The 13,640-nt window shown below is 46.9% G+C and overlaps 2 protein-coding genes across 2 annotated transcripts in view; both read right to left on the bottom strand.

Moving 5' to 3' along the window:
• Positions 1 to 1,273: 1,273 nt before the first annotated feature.
• Positions 1,274 to 4,942, bottom strand: zfp36l2 (zinc finger protein 36, C3H type-like 2). The gene is made up of 2 exons (XM_079169121.1): positions 4,652 to 4,942; positions 1,274 to 4,461 (listed from the first exon to the last, which is right to left on the bottom strand). Exons 1-2 carry the CDS (start codon positions 4,736 to 4,738, stop codon positions 3,262 to 3,264), a joined length of 1,287 nt encoding a protein of 428 aa, XP_079025247.1. The 5' UTR covers positions 4,739 to 4,942; the 3' UTR covers positions 1,274 to 3,261.
• A 2,513-nt stretch (positions 4,943 to 7,455) lies between these two features.
• Positions 7,456 to 13,640, bottom strand: part of thada (THADA armadillo repeat containing) — an 83,841-nt gene continuing 77,656 nt past the window's right edge. The window contains exons 37-38 of the mRNA XM_079168655.1: positions 8,744 to 8,919; positions 7,456 to 8,083 (exon numbers count right to left, since the gene is read on the bottom strand). Coding sequence (XP_079024781.1) covers positions 7,766 to 8,083; positions 8,744 to 8,919 — 494 coding nt within the window. The 3' untranslated portion in view covers positions 7,456 to 7,765. The remainder of the gene's footprint in view (positions 8,084 to 8,743; positions 8,920 to 13,640) is intronic.

Raw genomic sequence — 13,640 nt, 5'->3', positions numbered from 1 at the left:
ACCTCGAACAAGCCTAATAATGTAGCAGACAAGTAATGGATAGCAAATTAAAAACCGGCCTGGTGGTGTTGTAAAAGACATCAAATCCCTCTAATTTGTCTCTTCTGGACTACCTCTGGAAGGCGGTCTTGTGGTCTAGACACTCACTTTAAATGGCACGTTGTAGCTTTCAAATGAGGGCTCCGGGCGCGAGCGGGCCCCTTTCAGAAGCTTTGTCATTCAACATGGAACAACAGTGCTTTTGATAGAGACCTTACAAAACTAATAAAAGCAACAGTGAAGGTTTTCTGTGATTAGTTCTCCATTTATCCGTATACGTATTGATGTTGTTGTAAACCGTTAGCTGAGGCCCACCGGGGGTTAACGGCTAGTAGGAATCCAACGGTTGAAAAACTCTCGCCAGGGTTTGAGAGTTCCATTAACAAAAGGATGAAGGTCATGAATTGAGGTTAAGATTTAAGATCTTAAAGTCACAACGAGGAATTTTGTGGTGCTTTTTGGCGGTTGTTTCAGAGCACCAGCGTGCCTTTAGAAAAACCTCTCATTTGACTGTGGCGTGGTCTCAGTCTACCCCGCATGGTTTTGGTTGTGTTCTGGTTCTGGTTCTCCACATGCTAGAGCGGACCTAGTAATACGGCGTGTTGTTTGATCTATGTTGGCTACAATGTTTACCCCCCCTCACCATCACCAAGGCAGAGAAGAACACATTTCAAAAGCCAAAATTCTTGTTGACTTTTCCATATTTTGTTAAACGTCAACATGACAGAATGCATTTTACTGTTGGTACCCACAACACAATCTCCAGTGATGTCATTCTGCACTTTTGCACCTATGGGGTGATTCAATATATTGATACATTTTCGGTCCAAAATGTGGATGACAACCATCATCAGCTACCGACACATTCTACTGACTTTCCTGTGGGTCTGGGCTCCGGATCAATTTCCATTTTAAAACCCCAGACGTCCTTCCCTCAGACGGTGCCGACCTACAGATCATGATGTACTATTCCCTATTTATTCAGGGCTTTCAGAACCAGATTTGTTCCTGTACCAGAGCCCACCTACAGTTCAGTTCTTCCTTGGTTTGAGATCGGGGACACCTGGAAACTGAACAGGTCAGTGCTTTTATACTGTATGCTGAGGACGGGCCCCTTCTGAGGGCCCCATGCCAAGTAGTGCCACAAGGCAGCTGGGGCTCCTCCAGAGCTGCAACATCTGACGGGTTCACTGTGACGTGTAGTGTAGGAAATCACAGCCCGACAGTCTGAAGCTTTGTTTGGTTTTTTGAAAATGATTTTTATTGGGAGAACTACAAAAAAAAATGTACAGTACAAAGTTAAGTCTCACACTCAATTTGTAGTGAACTGACTCCCCCGCCCCCAAAAAAAGATCACAACTCTCGTTGCCTTTTTTGTCCGTTTTGTTACATTCAAAAAGCTTTACTTCTGATAAAGTAGTCAAAAGTACATAGTGCGCTTCCCCCTGTACCTACTATGTACAAAACCAAACGTGTTCACCCACTTCCCTCTCCAGCAAACTCAAGACTAGATTTCAATATCCAAAAAAAAAAAAGAGCAAACGGAAATCTAAGAGGAGGAATGGGGATTTTGAAAGGTTACGGTTGTTTTTGTCAGCGTGTCTGAGTGGTAACAACCTTTAAGAAATAAAAAAATATTTCAGAATCCAACACTACATTCAGTTCAACCGGTGTATAAAAGATGCCATTTAGGAAAAATACTTTATTTGGTTAATTTTAAGGCATGTCAAGATGGTGAACCCCATATAGGCACTACACAATAATACTGGGGCACAAGGGATGCTACATTCTTTAGCACGTGGCTGGAATCACAGTGTGACCTCGTGCAGACAGAGAGAAAAAAATATCAAAATTAAAATACTTTTTGGTTAATTTATTGACTTGGGTTCTTTGTCACTGAAGTCTGATCTAGATCAACAAAAAGAAGTAAGGTTTGGACGGTCTGTACAACCACATTGTTTATACATTCTACGGAAACATCTAAATAGGGATCCTCAAAAAAAAAAAGTCTTCTACAGCACTGACACAACCTCAGGAGCAAACAGCAATCACGCAAACTTTTTTTTAATAAACGTAAACAAGGAAACAAAATTAATGAAATAAATATCACATACGTTCTCTTAAATTAAGATTTTTTTTTTTTTTAACTCATTTACAATAAAAATAACCGAGTGAAGTTACAAAAAAAGAGGAAAAAAAACAACAACAAAATATATATATTACTGTGAAAAGAACATACACTCCACTTTATGCAGATTAATAATGGCGACCATAATTTAAACATAAAAGAATATAGATCTATTGCTTCATCATACTTGATAAATACAGTATGGACACAAATTACCAATGTAGCCTATACTTTTTTCACAAGATAATAAATAAGTTAAATAGTCCATAGCCAGTTATGCACAGCTATGTAGATCACTCAAAAAACAGCTAAAAAAATATATATTCAACCATCAGCAGTGATTTCCCCAAACAAACCCAACTCAAGAGTGCTTTTTATCCAAGCAACGAACTAGACTAACCGACCGAACCACTGGGTGGCGCTGGGAGAAGACAGATCTGGAATGGAAGTTGAAGCTTTCAGAGAAGAAAAAGGAAAAAAAAACACACTTTGATAAAAAGGACAAAAAAAAATAAATGTTACTTTGAGTCAAGGCATATTCTTGGCAGGATGGGAGGAAATCTGAAAACCGCTTACAGTCTCTTCTTCTTGTCAAGTCACGTTAACACACATCTAATCCCAGGAAAAGTGTGGCTTGCCTGATAGAGCAAAAAAAGGGAGAGAGGGAGGGGGCTGCCATGAAGCCCTCGGGCAAGGCACTGATGGAATGCCTTCTGTTTGCTATCTAAGTTTTAATACAGCTATATTACATACATAGAGGAAAAAAAAATACTAAACTAATGCCAGGTCAAGGACACTTAAATGTCTGAAGCTTTATTGATCCCTGTGGGGGGGGGGTCCTCTACTCTTGCCCCCCTCCAGGGAGGTCAGAGCAGGGTCAGCACCCCTGGAGCTGGTAGGGACTCAATGTCTTACTCAAAAAGGCACTTCTGCAGGGTGGTTGCTGCTGAAATGGGGGGCGGAGGGTTGACCGGGATCCTCTGCTTGAAGGACAGTCTACCTCACTCACTGACAACCTGTGGCTCCTCAAACCGCCGGATCAGTCCATAAATCCATATAACACCACAAAAAAAACGAAGAAAAAACAAAACCGATTAGTCATCTGAAATCGACAGCCTGCTGAAGATTGGCAAACGCTTTCCAGCGTCCAGACTCGGAGACTCAGAGCCGCTGAGGCTCCCGGAAGAGCTGAGGGACCCGCTCGCATAACTCTCCCGGTCGGAGAGCGAGTCCGGAGGGCTGGGAGGAGGCTCGAACACCGGCGACTCGTTCAGGCGGCGCAGCGCCTGCAAGTGGCTCATGTTGTACGTCGGAGGGGAGGGCGGGCACGCGCTGCTCTGCATGTTCCCGTAGTAGGCACCGGTGGAGTGGTTGTTGGCGTACCCGCTCGGGGTGTGCACAGCCAGGGGGGCCAGTAAGGCTTTTAAGTCCTGTCCGGGAAAGCAAAAGGCATTGTTGATGCAGGACACGGAGTTGGGAGAGAGCACGTCGTCGTAGAAGCTCGAGGTGGAGGTGCAGGAGGAGGAGGCGGTGGTGGGAGGCGGTGGAGTCCGCGACATGGGGCTGTCGAGCAGGGGAGACTCGAGCCCGTGGTGGGTGGAGAAGCCGGAGAAGCTGAGGCTGTGGTGAAGCTTTGGTCTGTCCCTCTGGGTGTAGCCGAGCTGCGGCAGGATGTCCCTCTGGCCGTAGCCGCACAGCTCGCGAGCCGACCTGGACTCCCCCGCCTGCATGTTAGCGTTGGCGGGTGGAGACGGCCGGCGCTCGTCGGCGTTGTGGATAAAGTGACACCGGGGACCGTACGGACAGAAACCGATGGTGTGGAAGGTGCGACACGGCTCAGTTTTGTACTTAGGGTGGCGGGACAAGCTCCTCAACTCGTGGTAGCCGTGGGCGAACTGACACTTCTCCCCGTACTTGCACGAACCGTTCTCCTCGAAGGGCCGACAGAGCTCGGTCTTGTAGCGGGTGGAGTTGATCTGAGAGCCGGGCTTCTGCTGCAGCACGCCCCGGTCTCCGTTGTCGCTGTAAGCGCGGTCGCGGAACTTGTTCTCCTTGTTCATGAGGGCCGTGGCACTGATGTTGTTGCCCGGCGTGTTCTCCTTCAGGCTGCCGTAGGAGCCCATCGAGTATTTGTTTCCGTTGTTCATTGCCTCCAAGTTGCTGGTTGAGTTTCTGCGGAAAAATCCCGGTGCAAAGGGGCCGCCGGAGCCCGGAGACGTGACCGGAGCCCCGACCGCTTTCTTGTCCAGCATGCTGTTGATGTGGAGGGCGTTCATGTTCATGCTTTTATCTTGCTATAGGAGAAAACAAAGACACGAGTTAGTTACCTGGCACCAATTTTCTTACTATTTTGACCACATGGCACGTTTAGGCTGCGTTCGCCTGCAACGTCACAACCTGTTGCAGCTGAACACATGCAACAAGTCGGAGCGCGCTAACGTTAGCGCTTCAAATAAAACTCCCCATATATTGTCAAACATTTACCTTGTAAAGCATGTCCATGTCGTAGAACGCAGACAAGACGGTCGCAGACATCTCTTTTCCCCAAGTTTGCTGCACTCCCTCTTTCATGGAGGACCGACCAAGATCCTTGAACGCGACGTGCGGAAGCGTTAGTTTGTGCCACGACTGGTTTTGGTTGAGGAAAAGTTGCCTTTAAAAGTTTGTGTGCAGCTTAAGTCCGCAGAAGAAGGCGGTGAAGAAAAAAAGGGGGGTGTAGGTTTTGTATTGTTGAGTCGTAGGTGGCTTTATGTCCTCCCCTCGAGAAGCGCTGAGCCAGAGTGCTTCACTGTGCGCTCGAGCCTTTTTACATGGGTATAAATGCCTGGCGGTGGCCAGGGAGGGGCGAACTGAAGTCGGTGCAAAGTTTTGCGAGGAGCCGCCTCCTCCCCTCCTCCCGGAGGAAACTTCCACTCACCGGTTGGCCGCCTATTCTCTAACACCACGCCTTGAAATACAACCCCAGCAAACGCCCCCATCCTCACACCCCTCTACCCCCCCTCCCCCACACATATACACACACACACACACACACTTTTAATCACACAACCAATTTTGTGGAAGTTGGTTTTGGTTTTTTTTGGTCGACTCTCGCTGCGAAAGAATGTAGAAACACACCAGGAGGACGTCTACTGCGCATGCGAGCTGTTCTACAGGAAAATTAACCGTACACACATCCACACCTGGGTCACACGTTAGGGGGGAGGCGCGCTTTGTGCCTTACTCAAAAGCAACACATATGAATTTGGAAGAGACTCCTAAAAAAGAAACGACAAGTGACAAGGCCACCCCTCTCCACCTCTGGACCACCACACTTGGAAGCTGACACATGTATTTGTAATGGAAGGAAACTCTCTCTCGCTCTCTCGGGGTGAGACCACAAGTATGAGCTTAGGAGTCCAGGCAGAGTGCAAGTACAATTTTTAGCTGCAAACCGGTTGCATAATCGACTTCCACAGAGCAACAGCAGCCTATTCCTTCTTCTTCTACTACTACACATGGCAAAGTAGACGTTCAAGCCTAGCGCGCGCACATGACCTACTTCCCTATTGTCTCAAAACTAAACATCAATATGTGGACTCCACCTCGAGATTAGAAAGCGCTCCTAAAGAACACGTTGAGTCATTCGAAACGCAAAGCGGATTTGCTTTTGGTTAAATCTTTTTGAGCCACTCTTTGAGTTCCAAACCCCAACTTGTTTTTCTCCCAATCTCAGCCCAGACTGCAGGAATGTGGTTTTTCAATGCGGCGCGGCAGAGCAACACTGCCCCCACGAGGGCAAGGTGAGAACTGCGCGAAAAAAAAAAGACTGGAGCTCCCCCTGCTGGACGGAGCTGGGGCAAGATTTCAAGGCCCATTCAGATCCCATTTCGCAGTGATAATGTCACTCTCTTATGGGAGAAAATGTGTATTTTTGTATGTCACCTGTGGGTTTTTTATACAGTAGAGCTCAAGACACAGAGGGGCAGCGGTTGCAATAAGCAAGCGTGATGTAACCTTCTCAGGATGGCAGAATGTTCACATGAAAATGTCACAACTACTCCGCTGCACTCTTGAAGCTATGTCAAGTTTAAACAAAATAAAAATAAAAAACCCACAGTGGAAAGATTGCAGTGTTGGCAGCAGAGACTCCAACGAGACAGGAGGGTGTAAAAACGATGTGCGACACATATCACCAGAAATTGCCGGTTTCTGACACTGGTAACCATTAAGCCTTTTCCACATGGGATCATAATTGGAAGAGTGGTTATAAAAATAAAAGATTTTGTCTCCCTGTGACTTGATTCAATATTTCTTTAAGTGCTGCATGGTTTGGTTGGAGAAAACAAAAAGAAGTGGGAGGGGAAATAAGCAACAGGCGAAAAACAAGTGACATAAGAGCTTGGAATCTACTACTACCAACCCTAAAATTAGTCTGAGGGCTGCCCCAGGACTATTTGTGCTTTGCAAGTTGTGATAAATAGTTTAATGTGAAGGACAGACACGGCGAGGCTCCTGAGAAATCCCTTGAACCTGTCCTCGTCTGCAGAAAAAAACGCTCTCTCCCCCCCATCACACGGCTCTGTATTTAAACATTTTTATTGGGGGACGTTGAGCTGTCCCAAAACATTACGTCAGTTTTACGGTTACAGGGAACATGGCTACCAGGGAGGGAGAAGGGTCCAGCTGTATGAGACGGCAGCATGGATCCCCACACACACACACACACACACACACACACACACACACACAGGACAGTAGTCCATTGTGCCGTCCTCCTAATTACATAACCAGGAAAAGTAGAGGGAAGCATAAAAACAGTCCAACGGGAAGAATCCTGCAGTAAATTAAATATCGCAGGAAAATAACAGCTCGTATAAACACACAGTAGAAGACTGAGGGAACACTGGAACACAACTTTGGGGACGTGTCAAGAGAAGAAAACCCTCGCGCCTTCCACAATTCCCACATCTGGGTTGTAAAGCCCGCGTCGCCGCACAATCGCGCCATTGAAGTCGACGCTCGAAGCCTTCGTCGTTGTTTTGTTCCCGACCCTTAAGTCCCCAGTAGACATGGAGGAAGCAGAACTTGCTCAATGGTGGACACTGTTGGGACGCGTTTGTCGTGTGACACATTCCCCGCCGATAGGAGAACAGCGTCGGGTGTTGCTTTGCCCGAGCTCCGGCACTGAGTTATTGTTATGGCTTCGGCACGCAAACACTCACACGGCCTTCCAATTATTGTTGACATTCAGCGTTATTTTTTTCCTTTCGGGATAAAATAGGAGTTGGGAAACGAAAGTGCAGTCATGTCAGACATAATGTTTTATTGAACAAAAAGACAGGAACAGTCATTGTAAAAATGTAAAACACATCTGGTAACCAATGAACACATGTAAGACAAAGTGAGAGAGGACAGAGTAAAAAAACACAGAATCCTGTTGTTTCCTTCATTCCCTTGTTGTGATGAGAAGACTCGACCACAAAGCCAGTCTGTGGCCTCAAGCGTTCATTGAAGCATTCATCGGATACTTTTTCTTTCATTTCAATATTAAGAACCTTGACTTTACCAAATTGTACCCTAAAAAATAAAAATAAAAGCCAAACAGGGAGACCTCCTCTACCTCAGCCTCTCCAGCACATCTAGAGCCAGAGTGGCCCTCTGGTGCCGCAGCAGCAGCCGGGCGTGCTCCGAGGTGGAGGAGAACTGGGGCAGGGCAGGGAGGGAGTCCAGGGCCCGCTGGGAGCCGAGGGCCTGGGTTCGGGCCCGAGTCGACAGCGTACGGATTCGGTGGACCTGGTCCGGCCCCGAGAAGCCTGGGGCCCGGGTGGAGGCCGGGATGAGGGAGCCGACGTGTCCGTGAAGCAGCTTCACCCACTGGACCGGCTCGGCCCACAGGTTCAGATCCCCCTTCTCGAACAGGAAGTCCTCTTCGTCCTGGGAACAAGCGAAATGGGAGTTTGGTTACTGGGACGTGGATTTAAATCAGAATTAATGAATTAATAAAACATGTTTGGGCTGCTTTGGCAAACAGAACAAGCTGTAAACTCAACAATTATAAAGTTTCAACCTAAAGTGACGTATGGCCGTCTTTAGCTGCTAAACGCTCCACTATGTAGTGCACAATGCGTCTCAGCTGTTTAACGAAATGGGCAGCTACACAACGTGTGGCTGGAGGGCAGAAACCTTGGTGGCCTAAAACACTCAGCTGTTTTGACTGCTGCACTACTGTGATCAGAATAAAACGAAATAAAGTGCCCCCTCTGTCCCTGTAATCCACACAGACACTGAGTTAGACCAACCCCGAATCACAGGCCAAGTGCCTTAAGTGGTGATTTTACACTCAGTGCATAAACGTCCTATTTGTTCCACCCTGGCAGCTAAGGAACAATCCGTGGTTCAGCCATAGAAAATGAAGCCGTGACAGCCTTCACGGTCATCGGTCATCAGTTTCACTTCATGGAAATCACCGCTGAGAACATGACGTCTAACACGTCGCAGTGTTCCTGTGATGTTTTTTGTGCTGGAGCGTAACAACGTCAGTTAAGGTCACTAAGGCGAAGTCGGCGGCCCCGAGGCTACGCGGCGGCTTCTCACCAGACCGGGGGCTTCGTCCGCAACCGCTTCATCGCCAGCGTCTTCATCTCCCAGCAGCCACTCTGTCAGGGCAAGGACGCCCGCCGGCGTCTGCCCCCACAGCTCGAAGAGGCGACACAGGAGCCCCACGCCCGAGTCCAGGGCCACCGGAGGACACACGGACGCACCTGTCACATCTGAGGGCAGGAGGAGGACACGCGTTTATGCAAAGTCTGTAAACAGTGTTTAACATTTGAGACACACGAGGTCGACAGCCACAACAAGCGTGTTCAAAGGCCGTCTTTGCACCAGTCACAAACAGCTCGTTTGCTGCGTGTGACCGTGTCGAGTTTTTTCCCACCCGTAGCCGGCTTCTGTTGCCGTGTCATTAGGTGAACGTGTCAGCTGAGTGGCGGTTGGACTTCTGGTTTGTTTCACCTTTAGTCTGAAGTTCAGCTTTGGAGTGACCCGAGGACCTCTGGCCCGGGATCTAAGGTGGTGCTCAAGCTCATAATGAGGTAAGAAAACAACCGAGATCCGATCGCAAGTGGTCAATCGAGACGCATGTGGCGACGCAGTCTTTCATAAGTTCTTAGTAGCTACTAGCTAGTTAGAGAAATCAGGATGTGTCATTAAAACTTCAGAAAAGTATTAGCTAGTACAGACTCGGAAACATCTGGAGTGCAGTGATGATGTTAAACCTGAAAGTTCACGGCTTTGCAAGAAGGAGTGAAGACTCCTTTGGTTATAGAAGCATATCTGGAGAAATGTGTCCATTGCACGTGAACTTAACCATCATTATTTGATCATTTATTCAAAGTTATTGATGTGAGGTTTTGGAATTTGAGGTCTTTTATTCAAATGTGGTTTGAAATCTTCTCAGTTTCTGTCGTTATCAAAACAGCCTTTTAATCAAGTGTCGGGTCAGATGCGTGGAGCACGTCCTCTTAGAAGCTCTTTTCAATCCAAATAGGTCACACTTTAGCAAGCTAACGTTTCAATTTGTCATCAAGCTAAGTTGACTGTTGTGTCAAAGCGTAACTATTTCTTAAAATCTCATCTGTACAAAAGCATTTTGTGTTTTAATTCATTGATCTAGTGTGAACCTCCTCTTAGTCATATTACAGTATGACTAGGCTAGGTGTGTTTTTCTTGATAGTATTAGTGTTAATCACTTCTAAAAATGATTATGATAGTTGCTGGATGGTTATGCGAGCTGTAATCAACAGAAGAGTGGACATTTTTAGTGCACGATGCGTTTGCCTGGCTTTGAAGAGGTGGAAACATGTAACAGACAGTAAGAAGTCAAGACGGGGCCAGGAATGCTGCAGCCACCAAGCAGACAGTCTACAATCACCTGATGTTTAAAAAAAAAAGAAAAACATGTCGGGGAGCGCCTGGTTTCTTCCACCAGCCTAAAGGTTAACCGTGGTTACCACGCTGAGATCCCTGCAGGAGAAACCCGATTTCTCTGGCAATGAACGGCGCACACAGGTTTCTAATTGGGTTTTCTACGGGAGGAGATGTGCATGACGAAGCAGACCCAGCCCGCCGAGTATCGTGTGATGCGGTGGCATGAAAGGAAAAACCATTACCCGTAGTGGCGTGTCAACTGTATCCAAAATAATTGAATCCAAGCTAAGTCTAAGACTGAAAAGTCAAACTGAAATGAATAATTCTAAATACGTCCCGTTTCCACAGATGAACAGAACACTTTCTGTCAAATTCAGATGCAGGAAAAAAAAATGTGTGCGAGTCTGACGCAAGCCCAAGGAAAAAAAAACCCTTTTCAGGTGGCAGGATTATCAAATGTGAAATAAATATAATCTGATTAATGAGCACCTGCATGTAGAGAATCTTCCACCTTCACCTGATTTCCCCCAAGAACGTAACTGGTATGCAACTGTATGATCCAAACTCTGTGTGTGTGTGTGTGTGTGTGTCTCTCCTCTGGGCTTGGAGGGCCTTCTGGGAAACAAAACTATAACTCACACAGCCGACCACGACCGGGGCGTGTGTGAGTGGACTCACAACTATCCTGCGCGTTACACCAATACGCTCGTGCGCGCTCCGTTTCCTGTTGACGTGCTAATGAATGGATGTAGGAATGGATCGCCCGCATGTGTGAACATGACGTTCACGTGGTTCTTACATTTAGTGACTAAATAAATTATGTGTTTTTTTTAAAGTAGTCTTGCTACAAATAGCCCTCTGTTGCCATAATGCTTCTACACATAACCAGAGGCCCGTCATGAGCCCACGCTCGCTGCGTTCAATACGAGAGCGGAGGAAGTGCAAGTGTGAGGACACGCACTTCAAACGGAAGGAAAACATAACGTACGACTTCATTTAACGACTCCAGTTGTCCACGCAGCAACACAGAGGTTGTTTGTGTGTGTGTGTGTGTGTTGTTGTTCTCCCACCTTGACCATCCTCACCACACCTGACACCCAGATAACACCAGAGACTTCAAAAGGCTTTGAGAGACACTAGCCAAAACACTAGCACTATGGGAAGAGAGGAGGGAGGGGAGGTATACAGACCCCACATCAGCACACATACAGTACAAAAAAAACACACACACACACACACACACACACACACACACACACACACACACACACACGGTCGGGAACCCAGATTGTTTTTCCTCTTTAGAGAGGCGGCGTAAAATCGGAGCAGAGCCTGAAGTCTGAGCGGCGAGGGAAACCCGCTCTGTGAACATTAGAGGCTGCTGATTGGACAGCATTAGAGGAGATTTAAGAGTTTAGGAGCTTGAGTGACGAATTCCTTTCTTTACCGAGAAGCCGCCTCTCTCTCTGGGACAGCCCGGCCTCTGATGTCAAGCCTTTACAGGCCCCCCTCCCCCCTCGCCAACATTAAGGGGCATAATAGGAAATTGTAGCTGCATTCAATTTATCGGCTTTTCTACGGCGGTTTCACACGTCGCTTAATGCGATTTCCCCCTCCGCGAGCTTTTGGCGCAAAATGCTCAGTTTCTCAAGGGGATTGTCTTTCACGCTGTTGCTGGCGTGTGTGTGTGTGTGTGTGTGTGTGTGTGTGTGTGTGTGTGTGTGTTAGGTATTGTTTGAGTTTGTGTGAGTTTATGTAAGACAATCTTGTCTCTGCAAATAACAATATCAGAGCCAGTTGGTGGATGAATGGGTCCGATGTACGATGGGGTGAGGCTGTGTGTGTGTGTGTGTGTGTGTGTGCCATTGGCATCCACTGGCACACACTCCGTCCGCTGGCACTCTTTTAGTACATTTGAGCAGGGCTCTGTGTGAGGGGAAAACTTAACCTTGTGCCACATGTGGAAACAGAATAACAGTTGTACCATTATGAGCTTTTTTTATTTTTTAAACTGAACTAAGATCTTTTGGTCATGACCGATAACCAAGTTTCTAAAAAGTGCTTAATATGTAAATTTTCAAGAACCATAACAAGTCCTTTATCGTGCACACTTTATTATTGTGTTTTTGTCCAGTGGGAAAAGGCGCTATACTCATCGCTGAATACAGCACAGCCAAGGCTCCGGGTATTATCCGCTTATGAAGACCATGTGGTACGGTTAAAAGCTCCGGAAAAAGCTGGTCAAAGCACCTGGAGTTAGTGGTCTTGTCAACACCATTTCAAAAGGTCAAGAATGAACGTCTATAATTTAGCTTTTGCTTATAAGTTGAAATGATGAGCGGCATTCCAAAGTCATCGTTTGATCCACGTACATTGGTTGGTATACTAACAGCAAATACAGTACACTGTTACAATTATTGTACAGGGCATACAGTAGACAATGAGTATTGTTAATGATTTTTGGACTGACATGGATTCAGGCTAGAAACGTTGATAGCTAATTCCTGACAATTTCAATTAAAACTGGGGCCGGAGTTAATTCAAAACATTTAGCTCCAGAAGAAGAGGCGGTGCAATGGTTGTCTAGAGGTGTGACCGACATCAAAGGTTCGAGTCTCGCAGAAGACCATTGTTGCGACACCTCGCTCACTCCCATTATTTCTCCTCTCTGCTGTCAGATCTCTGATAAAAAGGTATAAAAATGCTGTCTCATACAAAACTACAGCGATCTAATCTTGCATTGTACCGACTCACTTCCTTCCCTGTTCGAGCCGGCTTATCTGAACGTATTGCACATAAAGTATTGTGTAGTTTAGTTGACTTTTCCTTCATTCGTTTTTTTACTCAGGCTGATGGGCTGTGTCCATACAAAAACTACATTTAAAAAAAATCCCACAATCCTTGGAGAAAATAATAAAAGAGATGGAAATAATGCATATTATTCCTGAAGGCTAAACGTGCTGAATTGTGGGTAACTGATTATAAACTCCAATAGTACAACACAGGATTTGAACATCAAGGTTTCGCACAGCGCAGCAGCCTCACTGTGTCTGATCAACAGTCGTGTCATTTAAGTCACTGAATTAAATTAAGAGAGTGAAGAGACCTTTGCTGTTCACTAAATCCTTCCTGAGCCTTTGCAGCTGGGGGGGGGGGGGGGGGGGGGGGGGGGGGTTCAGATGTCTTTTTGAGCGGGGGAGGGGAGGGGGGGGGGGGGGGGGGGCGGCGTTTCGAGGACAAGTGAAATGAGAGGAAGCGCTTCCCGCCCCACACTCCTCCACTCGCTGGTGTCATCACGTCCACTGTAGTGGGAAGTTCATTCCTCTGTTCAGCCACCCACGTCTGAGGGATTTGGGTTAGGGGCCACATCCCCCCCCCCTCCCTCCCTGGGGGTCTGTAAGCCGTCCTGACGGACCACCGTACTGGTCCCTAAACCACACCTGCTCTGCTGAACAGTCTTTATTCCATACAGTCTAGGGGCCGCAAAGAAAATATAAGTGCGGGACCTAAACTGATGACCAGTTGGGGCTTCTGAAAAAAAACATTTGATTCCGCTTGAGAGTGC

This window comes from Pholis gunnellus (assembly GCF_910591455.1).
Source record: "Pholis gunnellus genome assembly, chromosome: 11".
NCBI lineage: Eukaryota > Metazoa > Chordata > Actinopteri > Perciformes > Pholidae > Pholis > Pholis gunnellus.
Note: the sequence above shows the minus strand (reverse complement) of the source record. Positions and strands in the feature narration are given on the sequence as shown.

What these genes read in the sequence shown, in the direction of transcription:
- zfp36l2 (XM_079169121.1), bottom strand. Translation starts at nt 4,738, where the DNA reads ATGAAAGAGGGAGTGCAGCAAACTTGGGGAAAAGAGATGTCTGCGACC. An exon ending in ACATGGACATGCTTTACAAG is followed by an intron (nt 4,462 to 4,651) that starts GTAAATGTTTGA and finishes TTTCTCCTATAG; the next exon opens with CAAGATAAAAGCATGAACAT.